The sequence below is a fragment of the Salvelinus namaycush genome, unplaced genomic scaffold, assembly GCF_016432855.1.
Source record: "Salvelinus namaycush isolate Seneca unplaced genomic scaffold, SaNama_1.0 Scaffold1427, whole genome shotgun sequence".
NCBI lineage: Eukaryota > Metazoa > Chordata > Actinopteri > Salmoniformes > Salmonidae > Salvelinus > Salvelinus namaycush.
In genome coordinates, this window is record NW_024058150.1 from 35894 (window position 1) to 52257 (window position 16364).

The 16364-nt window shown below is 42.8% G+C and overlaps 1 protein-coding gene across 1 annotated transcript in view; it reads left to right on the top strand.

Annotated features, from left to right (window-relative positions):
- LOC120036676 (gamma-aminobutyric acid receptor subunit beta-2-like) overlaps positions 1-12104 on the top strand; it is a 31778-nt gene extending 19674 nt beyond the window's left edge. The window contains exons 4-7 of the mRNA XM_038983064.1: positions 11-163; positions 8023-8267; positions 8610-8750; positions 11718-12104. Of these exons, the coding sequence (XP_038838992.1) occupies positions 11-163; positions 8023-8267; positions 8610-8750; positions 11718-12104 (926 nt within the window). The remainder of the gene's footprint in view (positions 1-10; positions 164-8022; positions 8268-8609; positions 8751-11717) is intronic.
- Positions 12105-16364: the final 4260 nt, after the last annotated feature.

The following is a 16364-nucleotide window of genomic DNA, read 5'->3' on the forward strand; positions in this document are numbered from 1 at the left end:
CTCCATGCAGGTTCCTACCCCCGCCTGTCACTGAGCTTCAAGCTAAAGAGGAACATCGGCTACTTTATCCTCCAGACCTACATGCCCTCGATCCTGATCACCATTCTGTCTTGGGTCTCCTTCTGGATCAACTATGATGCCTCCGCTGCCAGAGTGGCCCTGGGTAAGATTGCCCAACGATCGATCAATAAAGCCATCGAGATTCATCAGTCAATCAAAGCAATACAATTAAACGTATACAGTATAGCCATGTTTACAAACATTGGTGTCATAGCGTTCGCATTGTTTTGAAATGTCATGTAAAATATGCATTGTTGTTCATGAGTGACATATAAAAGAAAGAAACGGAGTATTAATATTCTGCCCTAAACCAGATACGATAGTAATTACATATACTCCTTGCACCTTGATCGTATTGCTATCTAATGACAATTATATTAGTACTGTGAATGATTTGTGAAACCAGGGTTATTGGCCAGGATAAGGTCCTAATGAGCGCCCCAGTCCACTGACCTGTGTCAGGTGATTGTCAGGTGATTGTCAGGTGATTGTCAGGTGATTGTCAGGTGATTGTCAGGTGATTGTCAGGTGATTGTCAGGTGATTGTCAGGTGAGTGTCAGGTGAGTGTCAGGTGAGTGTCAGGTGAGTGTCAGGTGAGTGTCAGGTGAGTGTCAGGTGAGTGTCAGGTGAGTGTCAGGTGGAACTGGATCCTGTTTGTTGTTTTCTTCTGATGAGCTTTTCTCTTATGCTGGTTGATTGGCTGGCTAGTTGGTTGGCTGTCTGGTTAATTGGCTGGCTGGCTGGTTGGCTGTCTGGTTAATTGGCTGGCTGGCTGGTTGACTTGCTCTGTCTGTCTGTCTTTCTGATGTGTAAACCAGGATGCCTAAATATTCACCTGACTGGTTTATCTATCCCCGATGTCCAGATTTAAATAGCTGAATATATCCCCGATGTCCAGGTTTCATATAGCCCTGTCCTGAACATGAGCCCTGTCCTGAACATGAGCCCTGTCCTGAACATGAGCCCTGGTCTGAACATGAGCCCTGTCCTGAACATGAGCCCTGTCCTGAACATGAGCCTAGTCTTGAACATGAGCCCTGTCCTGAACATGAGCCCTGTCCTGAACATGAGCCCTGTCCTGAACATGAGCCCTGTCCTGAACATGAGCCCTGTCCTGAACATGAGCCCTGTCCTGAACATGAGCCTTGTCCTGAACATGAGCCCTGGTCTGAACATGAGCCCTGTCCTGAACATGAGCCCAGTCCTGAACATGAGCCCTGGTCTGAACATGAGCCCTGTCCTGAACATGAGCCCTGGTCTGAACATGAGCCCTGTCCTGAACATGAGCCCTGTCCTGAACATGAGCCCTGTCCTGAACATGAGCCCTGTCCTGAACATGAGCCCTGTCCTGAACATGAGCCCTGTCCTGAACATGAGCCCTGGTCTGAACATGAGCCCTGTCCTGAACATGAGCCCAGTCCTGAACATGAGCCCTGTCCTGAACATGAGCCCTGTCCTGAACATGAGCCCTGTCCTGAACATGAGCCCAGTCCTGAACATGAGCCCTGTCCTGAACATGAGCCCTGTCCTGAACATGAGCCCTGTCCTGAACATGAGCCCTGTCCTGAACATGAGCCCTGTCCTGAACATGAGCCCTGTCCTGAACATGAGCCCTGTCCTGAACATGAGCCCTGTCCTGAACATGAGCCCAGTCCTGAACATGAGCCTAGTCTTGAACATGAGCCCTGTCCTGAACATGAGCCCTGTCCTGAACATGAGCCCTGTCCTGAACATGAGCCCTGTCCTGAACATGAGCCCAGTCCTGAACATGAGCCCTGTCCTGAACATGAGCCCTGTCCTGAACATGAGCCCTGTCCTGAACATGAGCCCAGTCCTGAACATGAGCCCTGTGTATTGTTAATTCTAGCTCTAGATGATATCAGAGGCCATGGGGAAAGCAGCATGAACAGGCGTAGATAGCTGTGTGACTGCGTGGCCGATGGATGGCAGAGTTACGTATAATACCTATGAATCTGACCAAATGCAGATTATATAACGCAGAAATCTAACGTATCAAACACAATGGGTATATAATGCAGAAATCTAACGTATCGAACACAATGATTATATAACGCAGAAATCTAACGTATCAAACACAATGGGTATATAATGCAGAAATCTAACGTATCGAACACAATGATTATATAACACAGAAATCTAACGTATCGAACACAATGATTATATAACGCAGAAATCTAACGTATCAAACACAATGGGTATATAATGCAGAAATCTAACGTATCGAACACAATGATTATATAACGCAGAAATCTAACGTATCGAACACAATGATTATATAACGCAGAAATCTAACGTATCGAACACAATGATTATATAATGCAGAAATCTTTGGTGTATTGGGACAATTGGTGTATTGGGCCTAATAACACAGATGAGTAACGTATCAAACACAATGGGTGTATTGGGCCTAAAAACACAGGTGAATCGTGCTGTGACTAATACCAGGGCTGCATCCCAAATTACACCCTATTCCCTATATAGTGCACTACCCATAGGGTTCTGGTAAAAAAAAGTAGTGCGCTACCCATAGGGTTCTGGTAAAAAAAGTAGTGCACTACCCATAGGGCTCTGGTAAAAAAAAGTAGTGCACTACCCATAGGGCTCTGGTAAAAAAAAGTAGTGCACTATCCATAGGGCTCTGGTAAAAAAAAGTAGTGCACTATCCATAGGGCTCTGGTAAAAAAAAAGTAGTGCACTACCCATAGGGCTCTGGTAAAAAAAAGTAGTGCACTACCCATAGGGCTCTGGTAAAAAAAAGTAGTGCACTACCCATAGGGCTCTGGTAAAAAAAAGTAGTGCACTACCCATAGGGCTCTGGTAAAAAAAAGTAGTGCACTATCCATAGGGCTCTGGTAAAAAAAAGTAGTGCACTACCCATAGGGCTCTGGTAAAAAAAAGTAGTGCACTACCCATAGGGCTCTGGTAAAAAAAAGTAGTGCACTACCCATAGGGCTCTGGTAAAAAAAAGTAGTGCACTACCCATAGGGCTCTGGTAAAAAAAAGTAGTGCACTACCCATAGGGCTCTGGTAAAAAAAAGTAGTGCACTACCCATAGGGCTCTGGTAAAAAAAAGTAGTGCACTACTGCTTTGTAGGGAATAAGGTGTTAAAGGGGGTATCACACTGGGCTGCTTCTTTTGTCTACAGACGCATATATGATATATATATATGATGGCGCCGGAGGAGATGTCTGCCGTTTTACGGGCTCCTAACCAATTGTGCTTTTGTGTGTGTTTTTTCACGATATTTATAACTTATTTTTTACATATTGTTTTTCTGCCACCATCTCTTATGACTGAAAAGAGCCTCTGGATATCAGGACAGCCATTACTCACCTCGTACTGGACAAAACATTTTCTTTAACGAGTCAAGGATTTACTTCAGAAACCGGACAAGGCCCGAATCCCCGTCATTCGCATGAAGAAGAGACAGAGATATTGGGGACGTAGGTCGGGGTGCCTTTGTAAGGATCCAACGACGAGTGAGTAATCCCCCTCTACCATCAGTCCTATTAGCCAACGTGCAATCGTTGGATAACAAAATGGATGAGCTCCTATCAAGACTATCCTACCAATGGGACATTAAAAACGGTCATATTTTATGTTTCACTGAGTCGTGGCTGAATGACTACATGGATAACATACAGCTGGCTGGGTTTTTGCTCCATCGGCAAGACAGAACAGCTGCCTCCAGTAAGATAAGGGGTGGTGGTCTGTGTCTATTTGTAAATAACAGCTGGTGCAAGAAATCTAATATTAAGGAAGTCTCAAGGTTTTCCTCACCTGAGTTAAAGTATCTCATGATAAGCTGTAGACTACACTATTTACCAAGAGAGTTGAAATCTATATTTTTCGTAGCTATGAAATTTACCACCACAACCGATGCTGGCGCTAAGACAACGAGCGAGCTGTATAAGGCCATAAACAAACAAGAAAATGCTCATCCAGAGGTGGCGCTCCTAGTGGCCAGGGACTTTAATGCAGGGAAACTGAAATCCGTTTTGCCTAGTTTCTACCAGCATGTTAAATGTGCAACCAGAGGGAAAAAAATTCTAAACAAACTTGACTCCACACACATAGACACGTACAAAGCTCTCCCTCATTCTCAATTTGGCAAATCTGACCACAATTCTATCCTCCTGATTCCTGCTTACAAGCAAAAAACTAAAGCAGGGAGGACCAGTCAATAAGGAAGTGGTCAGATGACACAGACGCTAAGCTACAGGACTGTTTTGCTTGCACAGACTGGAATATGTTTTTCGGGATATTTCCGATGGCATTGAGGAGTACACCACATCAGTCACTGGCTTCATCAATAAGTGCCTCAATGATGTCATACCTCAACCAGAAGCCATGGATTACAGGCAACATCCACACTGAGCTAAAGGGTAGAGCTGCCACTTTCAATTAGCGGGACTCAAACCCAGAAACTTATAACAAATCCCACTATGCCCACTGACGAACCATCAAACAGGAAAAGCGTCAATACAGGACTAAGATTGAATCTTACTACATTAATCTTACGACACTCGTCGGATGAGGCAGGGCTTGCAAACTATTATGGACTACAAAGGGAAGCACAGCCTTGAGCTGTCCAGTGACACGAGCCTACCAGACGAGCTAAATGCCTTCTATGCTCGCTTCGAGGCAAGCAATACTGAAGCATGCATGAGAGCACCAGCTGTTCCAGACGACTGTGTGATCACGCTCTCCATAGCCGATGTGAGTAAGACCTTTAAACAGGTCAACATTCACAAGGCCACGGAGCAGAAGGATTACCAGGACGTGTACTGTACTCTGATCATGCGCTGACCAACTGGCAAGTGTCTTCACTGTCATTTTCAACCTGTCCCTGACCAAGTCTGTAATAGCAACATGTTTCAAGCAGACCACCATAGTCCCTGTACCCAAGGAAGCGAAGGTAACCTGCCTAAATGATTACCGCCCCGTAGCACTCACGTCTGTAGCCATGAAGTGCTTTGAAAGGCTGGTCATGGCTCACATCAACAGCATCCTCCCGGATACTCTAGACCCACTCCAATTTGCATACTGCCCCAACAGATCCACAGATGATGCAATCTTTATTGCACTCCACACTGCCCTTTCCCACATGGACAAAAGGAACACCTACGTATGTGAGAACGCTATTCATTGACTACAGCTTATCGTTCAACACGTACGGTATACTGCACTTGTTCGGCGCATGTGACAAATAACATTTTGATTTGATTTGATTCCTGAACCCTTTGGTTGGTCCCCTGGAATTTGGACAGAGACTCAACACTCACATACACATACACACGCACGCAAACACACACCTATGAACGCATACACACCCACATACACTTACAGTACATGAATGAACACACACAAACATACCCCCACACGTGTGCCCATACACAGCTAGGCGGAAGTGTCATGTAGATGTTGGGGATTGAGGAACCATCTGTCCGTATGGGTTCATTAGGTCTGTAGAATGAGGAACCATCTGTCCGTATGGGTTCATTAGGTCTGTAGAATGAGGAACCATCTGTCCGTATGGGTTCATTAGGTCTGTAGAATGAGGAACCATCTGTCCGTATGGGTTCATTAGGTCTGTAGAATGAGGAACCATCTGTCCGTATAGGTTCATTAGGTCTGTAGAATGAGGAACCATCTGTCCGTATAGGTTCATTAGGTCTGTAGAATGAGGAACCATCTGTCCGTATGGGTTCATTAGGTCTGTAGAATGAGGAACCATCTGTCCGTATGGGTTCATTAGGTCTGGAGAATGAGGAACCATCTGTCCATATGGGTTCATTAGGTCTGTAGAATGAGGAACCATCTGTCCGTATGGGTTCATTAGGTCTGTAGAATGAGGAACCATCTGTCCGTATAGGTTCATTAGGTCTGTAAAATGAGGAACCATCTGTCCGTATGGGTTCATTAGGTCTGTAAAATGAGGAACCATCTGTCCGTATGGGTTCATTAGGTCTGTAGAATGAGGAACCATCTGTCCGTATAGGTTCATTAGGTCTGTAGAATGAGGAACCATCTGTCCGTAACGGTTCATTAGGTCTGTAGAATGAGGAACCATCTGTCCGTATGGGTTCATTAGGTCTGTAGAATGAGGAACCATCTGTCCGTATGGGTTCATTAGGTCTGTAGAATGAGGAACCATCTGTCCGTATGGGTTCATTAGGTCTGTAGAATGAGGAACCATCTGTCCGTATGGGTTCATTAGGTCTGTAGAATGAGGAACCATCTGTCCGTATGGGTTCATTAGGTCTGTAGAATGAGGAACCATCTGTCCGTATGGGTTCATTAGGTCTGTAGAATGAGGAACCATCTGTCCGTATGGGTTCATTAGGTCTGTAGAATGAGGAACCATCTGTCCGTATGGGTTCATTAGGTCTGTAGAATGAGGAACCATCTGTCCGTATGGGTTCATTAGGTCTGTAGAATGAGGAACCATCTGTCCGTATGGGTTCATTAGGTCTGTAGAATGAGGAACCATCTGTCCGTATGGGTTCATTAGGTCTGTAGAATGAGGAACCATCTGTCCGTATAGGTTCATTAGGTCTGTAGAATGAGGAACCATCTGTCCGTATGGGTTCATTAGGTCTGTAGAATGAGGAATGATCTGTCCGTATGGGTTCATTAGGTCTGTAGAATGAGGAACCATCTGTCCGTATGGGTTCATTAGGTCTGTAGAATGAGGAACCATCTGTCCGTATGGGTTCATTAGGTCTGTAGAATGAGGAACCATCTGTCCGTATAGGTTCATTAGGTCTGTAGAATGAGGAACCATCTGTCCGTATGGGTTCATTAGGTCTGTAGAATGAGGAACCATCTGTCCGTATGGGTTCATTAGGTCTGTAGAATGAGGAACCATCTGTCCGTATGGGTTCATTAGGTCTGTAGAATGAGGAACCATCTGTCCGTATGGGTTCATTAGGTCTGTAGAATGAGGAACCATCTGTCCGTATGGGTTCATTAGGTCTGTAGAATGAGGAACCATCTGTCCGTATGGGTTCATTAGGTCTGTAGAATGAGGAACCATCTGTCCGTATAGGTTCATTAGGTCTGTAGAATGAGGAACCATCTGTCCGTATGGGTTCATTAGGTCTGTAGAATGAGGAACCATCTGTCTGTATGGGTTCATTAGGTCTGTAGAATGAGGAACCATCTGTCCGTATGGGTTCATTAGGTCTGTAGAATGAGGAACCATCTGTCTGTATGGGTTCATTAGGTCTGTAGAATGAGGAACCATCTGTCCGTATGGGTTCATTAGGTCTGTAGAATGAGGAACCATCTGTCCGTATGGGTTCATTAGGTCTGTAGAATGAGGAACCATCTGTCCGTATGGGTTCATTAGGTCTGGAGAATGAGGAACCATCTGTCCGTATAGGTTCATTAGGTCTGTAGAATGAGGAACCATCTGTCCGTATAGGTTCATTAGGTCTGTAGAATGAGGAACCATCTGTCCGTATGGGTTCATTAGGTCTGTAAAGGTGCCAAACTACTACACTACTATGGAGTTGTTTACTACTCACATCCCTGTTGGCTGTTTCCCGACCCTGTACCAGGAGGACACAGGATTAGTCTGGTTCTTTATCACATACAGAATCAGATATAAACTGAAGCTGATTTCATCTCCTTTGAATACACACACCTGATACCCATTTCACGTTTACGGTATTTTGATTTGATTGAAAGCACAATTGCTTTTAAACAATAATGAAAAACTGTTTATATTCTGGGCAGCAGATGAGGACAGTAAACGTTGAAAACACTAGTTTGATGATTAGTCATCTTAATTGTTTGTTTACGACTAAATTCTCTTTCCAATGATCTCCGGTGTTTTTTGATAACTATTATAAAGCTGATAGGCTCTGAATGACTTGTTTATGACATTATTTTGGTGAATGCTGTGATTGTAAAGGTCAAATGTGATCTCCAGGTATCACTACGGTGTTGACCATGACCACCATCAACACCCATCTGAGAGAGACTCTTCCTAAGATCCCCTACGTCAAGGCCATAGACATGTACCTGATGGGCTGCTTCGTGTTCGTCTTCCTGGCCCTGCTGGAGTACGCCTTCGTCAATTACATCTTCTTTGGACGTGGGCCCCAGAGGCAGAAGAGGGCCGCCGAGAAACTAGCCGTCGCCAACAACGAGAAACTCCGACCCGACCCCAATAAGGTAGGTGTCTCTGGATAGGAAGGGAGTAGGGACAGATGGTTCTAGAGAGGTTGTGTTGATGGTGTAATGTGGTGTCGGATGCAGTAGGAGAACACAGGCTATTCTTTCTCTCAAGGTCAATGTGATGCTTCTGTGATCAACTGTTGACTTGATGTCCTTTACCAGGGTTCTCTCTGCACTAGCGCTCTACTACACCTCCATGTCCCATTGGTGTATCCATGTGTATCTATCAACCACAGTTCAATGAAAATACATCTTTATTAGTTAGACCAGGATTTGACAACATCTGACAGCAAGCGGCGATTTCTCCATGGTAACAGTGCTGATTTTGTATGCTTGCAGTGGATGGTGGGAAATGTAGTTCAGAGAGATGATGCTCTGTATGCCAGAATGAAACAGAGGGAAATTGACGCGTATGACACGATGTGGGATCCCATCTTTGTGGACGATGCCGCATTAGGACTAGGCGAGCAAAGAAATAAGGTACTGGAAGGTTTTGAAAGTCAAAACTTTAACAAATGTCATCAATCTGAATCAACCCCCCCGATCAGAGGAAAATACTGTAGTATTTTTGTGCATTTCTTTAATTTTATTCTATAGATTTTTAAAGGCAACTTTAATCATCACTTCCCACCATTGTGTTTTTTTTCCCTTCTCTTGATTTGCTCTTCATGCATTTTCCTGACAAACATGTCATAGTAGTGGTTGAATAAATTACAGCATAGTTTCGATCTGCGTTCCAAATGGCACCATATTCTCTATTTAGTGCACTACTTTTGACCAGGGCCAATATAGGGAATAGGGTGCCATCTGGTACAGAGTCTACTTCTCAGTGAAGATATTATATACCTTTAATTGATGGGAAACCCATAAAATGGGGGGACAGGAAATGCTGGTTGTAATTACAAGCTATTCCAAAGCTAATGTTGCTATGTTAGAAAAATGAAAATCTGAGGTAAATTGATAACTCTCCCAAATAACAAGTGAAGCAATTGAAAGGAAATGAGATGGTTAGTGGCATATTATCTCTCAGCCTAACAGAGAAGAAAAAGACAAAAGATTATTTCTCATTCTGAGTTTTGCCAACTGAGTGGCTTTGGAACAGAGTATAAACAACAGATATCATTGATTTTTTTTCTTCTTTCAACTATTAAGTTGAAAATCTTTTTGATTTAGTTTTGTTGTTTTGTTTGATTCTGAAGTCAGGCTATGGATGAAGAAACTTCCGATCCACTTCCTCAGTCCTCACAGCGTCTCTCCTCACCTAAACCTAACTTTGACCCCTGAACCTTCAACCTTAAGCTCTACTTCATCTTTGCAATATTTCCTTATTACTGTTTCTCTCAACCTTTATCCTCTCACATTTCTTCCTTTTGTTTACGTTGTTTGTTTACTTGGTTTGTCTTGTTCTGACTAGACAGAATGTTAACCACATGCTGGCTGAAATTATGAGATGACAATGAAGATAATTTCGCCATGAGAATGATTTATATATATAGAACACTACCGTTCAAAAGTTTGGGGTCACTTAGAAATGTCCTTGTTTTTGAAAGAAAGAAAAAATGGTCTGTTAAAATAACATAAAATTGATCAGTGTAGGCATTGTTAATGTTGTAAATGACTATTGTAGCGGGAAACAGCTGATTTTTAATGGAATATTTACATAGGCGTACAGAGGCCCATTATCAGCAACCATCACTCCTGTGATCCAATGGCACGTTGTGTTAGCTAATCCAAGTTCATCATTTTAAAAGGCTAATTGATCATTACCAGTTTAAACACCAGTCTCAACGTCAACAGTGAAGAGGCGACTCCGGGATGCTGGCCTTCTAGGCAGAGTTCCTCTGTCCAGTGTCTGTGTTCTGTTGCCCATCTTAATCTTTTTTTTTCATTGGCCAGTCTGAGATATGGCTTTTTCTTCGCAACTCTGCCTAGAAGGCCAGCATCCCGGAGTCGCCTCTTCACTGTTGACGTTGAGACTGGTGTTTTGCGGGTACTATTTAATGAAGCTGCCAGTTGAGGACTTGTGAGGCGTCTGTTTCTCAAACTAGACACTCTGATGTACTTGTCCTCTTGCTCAGTTGTGCACCGGGGCCTTCCACTCCTCTTTCTATTCTGGTTAGAGACAGTTTGCGCTGTTCTATGTAGGAAGTAGTACACACCGTTGTACGAGATCTTCAGTTTCTTGGCAATTTCTCGCATGGAATAGCCTTCATTTCTCAGAACAAGAATAGACTGACGAGTTTCAGAAGAAAGGACTTTGTTTCTGGCCCTTTTGAGCCTGTAATCGAACCCACCAATGCTGATGCTCCAGATACTCAACTAGTCTAAAGAAGGCCAGTGTTATTGCTTCTTTAATCAGGACAACAGTTTTCAGCTGTGCTAACATAATTGCAAAAGGGTTTTCTAATGATCAATTAGCATTTTAAAATGATAAACATGGATTAGCTAACACAATGTGCCATTGGAACACAGGAGTGATGGTTGCTGATAATGGGCCTCTGTACGCCTATGTAGATATTACATTCAAAATCAGCCGTTTCCAGCTAATAATACAACATTAACAATGTCTACACTGTATTTCTGATCAATTTGATGTTATTTTAATGGACAAAAAATTAGCTTTGCTTTAAAAACAAGGACATTTCTATGTGACCCCAAACTTTTGAAAGGTAGTGTATATATATATATATATATATATATATATATATATATATATAGTATATTTACAGGACTGCCAATTTATACTTATGTGTAATGACTAGCTATTGACTTATAGAAATATAATCCATAATTAAATATTACATTTTATGGTAAATACACTCGCTACTGTAAGTCAAATGTGTCCTATTAGTACAACCACAGAACAGTATCTATTAGTACAACCACAGAACAGTATCTATTAGTACAACCACAGAACAGTATCTATTAGTACAACCACAGAACAGTGTCTATTAGTACAACCACAGAACAGTATTTATTAGTACAACCACAGAACAGTATCTATTAGTACAACCACAGAACAGTGTCTATTAGTACAACCACAGAACAGTGTCTATTAGTACAACCACAGAACAGTGTCTATTAGTACAACCACAGAACAGTATCTATTAGTACAACCACAGAACAGTATCTATTAGTACAACCACAGAACAGTATCTATTAGTACAACCACAGAACAGTGTCTATTAGTACAACCACAGAACAGTGTCTATTAGTACAACCACAGAACAGTATTTGATAAACCCCTCAATCATAAACTAAGAGAACAACTAAAAACACGTTACTAATTAAACGCACACATAATTCATTTTAATTAACAGTAAAGATAGACATCTTCTGAGGAATTTTAAATAAGCATAGATTATTTAAGAATAAGATCTATGAACCTTGCCTCCATTCACTTCCTCTCACGGCCCCTCCTCTTCCTCCCCCCTCCTCGTATCACAGATGACCGCCTCCCTGACTGATGACAACATCCTGTTTGGTTCCCTGGAGATGAAGAACGAGATGGGGGGTGTTCCTCCTGAGCTGTCCAGGTCCCTGGGCCCTGGGGGTCTGGGTGACCCCCGCAACACCATGCTGGCCTACGACAGCTCCACGCTGCAGTACCGCAGGGCCGCCATGGCCCGCCAGAACTACGGCGGCGGACCCCACAGCGCCCTGGAGCGCCACGCCACCCAGAAGAAGTCCCGCCTACGGAGACGGGCCTCACAGCTCAAGGTCAACATCCCTGACCTGGCTGATGTGAACTCTATCGACAAGTGGTCCAGGATGATCTTCCCTACCGTGTTCTCCTTCTTTAACGTGATCTACTGGCTCTACTACGCACACTAAGGAGAGATGGATGGAGGAATATCAGAGAGAGAGAGAGTAAGAGAGAGAGAGAGAGATAGAGAGAGAGAGGGAGAGATAGGGAGAGAGATTTGGAGAGAGAGAGAGAGAGAGAGAGAGAGAGAGAGAGAGAGAGAGAGAGAGAGAGAGAGAGAGAGAGAGAGAGAGAGAGAGAGAGAGAGAGAGAGAGAGAGAGAGAGAGAGAGAGAGAGAGAGAGAGAGAGAGAGAGAGAGAGAGAGAGAGCACCTATTTTTTTTCTGATTCATTTTAAAGAAATGTGTGAAATAAAAGAAAATCATTTTGTAAGGAAGGAGCGCAACACCCAAACACTTCTTCTACAGTCAGCTTCTATCTGCCATGACTTTTCTGATCTGGGAATAACCTCTAATGACTGACCGACACTTCAACAGAGGAGAGGAGAGATTTTAAAAAGACAGACAGACAGACATTGTGCCTGTTCCCGAATAAAATGTCAATATATCACTCTAATATTTGTCATTTGTAGCTTAACTCTCTGTGGATCAAATATTTATGCTTGTGTTTACTTTAAGGATTTGTTATGTTTTAGTATGTGTGTTTCGTTCATAGCCGAGCTATCTGCATCCATGAAAGCTTTTCTCGAGGATTTTAAATGGGGTTGATCTTTGATAGATTATTTTCCTATAGTTATTGTATATCAAAAACATCCTTTTAAAAAGCATGCTTCTGTTTCATTTCTGCTGCATCTCCATCTTTAACGATGGGAGCACAAAGCATTTTGGTTTTTAACTAGTTAAGGTTATTTCTTCTGTGTAGCAAGAAGTGTTGCAAGCACCATTACTGCAGCACTCTTTTTCACACCCATCGCTTAGGCTGAGCTTGGCGTTTATTTGGGGACCAACAACAACGGGCTACTGTAAGTGAAAGTACCGCAGCTGGTCAATAGGGGGCACTCGTCTCTATGGACATTCCAATGGGTCTTCAGTGCTGCCATTTCTGTCCTGCCATTTTGTGGGTTCATGACCTTTAACCTAGAGGTCATGACCCATCATCCATTCTGGCCATTGAAGTTCCCATGAAGGTTTCATATGTAAAAGTATAGTAAGACGGTGGAACTTGAAGCTCTGACCTGCCAAGTGTTTTTTGACCTGACTTTGTCGTACTTCTCAGAATCTAGTAGTCCACCAAATCAAACTGGCCTCGTTTAAAGAGAGAGAGACAGTGCTGTATAACCCTTGCCTCTGCATTGCCAGTGTGGGCGGCATCAAGGGGAGAGAGGTTGCTTTATTCATTTATTACCCAGTGGGGTGCTTATTTACATTGCTGATGGACATCAAGAGAGCCCATCCTTCATTGCAATGAAAGTTGCTGCATAAATATAGTAATCCACAATCATATCAATAGAGTTTATTGGTTCTAGAACTTTGACACGTTCCATTGTGATTAGGTTTTATGTTTTGATGAATTGTAGATATAAGGTTTTAAAAATCATGTTGAAAAGGACATGGTCCATTTTTATAAACTAAATATTCATGAAAAACCTGATGTATAAAAATTATGAATGAATTATATATTTAAACGGGTCTGTTTTTTTAGGTTTTTTTGCAGTCTAACTAACAGGTAAAATGTACCGAGGCCGGATAACACAAATCAAAAAAGCTCGAAGAAAAATAAGAATGTAATTTTTCCTGACCCTGTACTTTGAGTTTTTTTCTTTGTTTAGTTTTCTTATTTTTTCCCCATTTGTTTCTAGTGGACTTTTAAAAGCAGCTACTTGGCAGCGAGGAAAGTAAAGCTCTACCACTACCAACTACCAACTACCAACTAGCAACCATTTTGTTTCTCTCCAGAAATGACTGTGACAGGAACCCGAGATGAATCAACCACGTTACCACGACGCATCAGGCATATTTTGTACAAAGTTCCTGTAAATTCCAATTGTAATATTTCATAATAATGACTCATGTAAATAACTTGTGTATTGATTGTCAGCCATTATGAAGATGTATCTAAATTCAATTAAAACGTAATTCAGCCTACACTGTATATCATTTCATATACCCAATGCATGATGTGACTGGGAGAGACTGCACCCAATGCATGATGTGACTGGGAGAAACTGTGCCCAATGCAGGATGTGACTGGGAGAGACTGTGTGTATACAGAGGCTCTGAGAGGGAACAGGCAAACGAGCCACAGATATAGGGTTGAAGATGTACTCCTCTCTCTCTCTCTGTGTCTTTATAATGGGTTCAGAACACAGCAGTGCATCCATTTCTATGGTGAACTAGTAGTGGGGTTGTTATGGTGTGGCGCCAGTCAGCCATCTCCAGCCAGTAAGCCATCCCCAGCCATCCAGACAATCAGCCATCCCTAGCCCTCCAGCCAATCAGCCATCCCCAGGGATATCATCATATCTGTCCCTACTCCCTTCCTATCATGGAGATGAGAGAGAGAGAGAGAGAGGGAGAGGGAGAGAGAGAGAGAGAGGGAGAGAGATAGAGAGAATAAAACCTCACTCACAACAAGCCAAGAGTAGAGAATAGAGAGATCCCCCCTGACTCAACCTCACTCTCTCACAATCTCACTGTATTATTCCACACCCACCACCATTCAAACTGCATTATTCCACACCCACCACCATTCAGACTGCATTATTTCACACCCACCACCACTCAAACAGCATTATTCCACACCCACCACCATTCAAACAGCATTATTCCACACCCACCACCACTCAGACTGCATTATTCCACACCCACTGCCACTCAAACTGTATTATTCCACACCCACCACCACTCAAACCGGATCAGTCCATTCCCTCTCCTCCCTACTTCTGATATGACAACTGCTGTTGCGGAAACGACTGCATTTAAATACTTAATGTTGGACAGTGCTGAATAGTTAATGTTTTAAAAAGTGAGTGTAGTTATTATTTATGACTAGTGATCATCATGCCTGTTTACACTGCTGGGACAAATAGGAGGAGAAGGATGTTGTTTTTTTAAAAACTTGTTCAGTCCCAGGCCTATTCATTTAGAGGGGAATTTAGACTTGCGTTAAGCACACATAACTGGAACGTTATTCACTGTTTATGTACTTTTCTCTCGACACATACTCTGTACTTGAACTTAACAATGAGAATAGTATGCCATTCACCTTCTATATACGTCATGGGAAAATCAAAAGAAATCAGCCAAGACCTCAGAAAAAAAAATGGTAGACCTCCACAAGTCTGGTTCATCCTTGGGAGCAATTTCCAAACGCCTGAAGGTACCACGTTCATCTGTACGAACAATAGTACGCAAGTATAAACACCATGGGACCACGCAGCCGTCATACAGCTCAGGAGGAAGGAGATGTGTTCTGTCTCCTAGAGATGAACGTACTTTGGTGTGAAAAGTGCAAATCAATCCCAGAACAGCAAAGGACCTTGTGAAGATGCTGGAGGAAACAGCTACAAAAGTATCTATATCCACAGTAAAACGAGTCCTATATCGACATAATCTGAAAGGCCGCTCAGCAAGGAAGAAGCCACTGCTCCAAAACCGCCATAAAAAAGCCAGACTACGGTTTCCAACTGCACATGGGGACAAAGATCGTACTTTTTGGAGAAATGTCCTCTGGTCTGATGAAACAAAAATAGAACTGTTTGGCCATAATGACCATCGTTATGTTTGGAGGAAAAAGGGGAGGCTTGCAAGCCGAAGAACACCATCCCAACCGTGAAGCACGGGGGTGGCAGCATCATGTTGTGGGGGTGCTTTACTGCAGGAGGGACTGGTGCACTTCACAAAATAGATGGCGTCATGAGGTAGGAAAATTATGTGGATATATTGAAGCAACATCTCAAGACATCAGTCAGGAGATGGTCGCAAATGGGTCTTCCAAATGGACAATGACCCCAAGCATACTTCCAAAGTTGTGGCAAAATGGCTTAAGGACAACAAAGTCAAGGTATTGGAGTGGCCATCACAAAGCCCTGACCTCAATCCTATAGAAAATTTGTGGGCAGAACTGAAAAAGCGTGTGCGAGCAAGGAGGCCTACAAAACCTAACTCATTCTCTCTACTATTATTCTGACATTTCACATTCTTAAAATAAAGTGGTGATCCTAACTGACCTAAGACAGAGAATTTTTACTAGGATTAAATGTCAGGAATTGTGAAAAACTGAGTTTAAATGTATTTGGCTAAGGTGTATGTAAACTCCCGACTTCAACTGTATGCCCGGATTTTCACTGTATTTAATAACAAATGTAACATGTTAAATATTAGCCACTG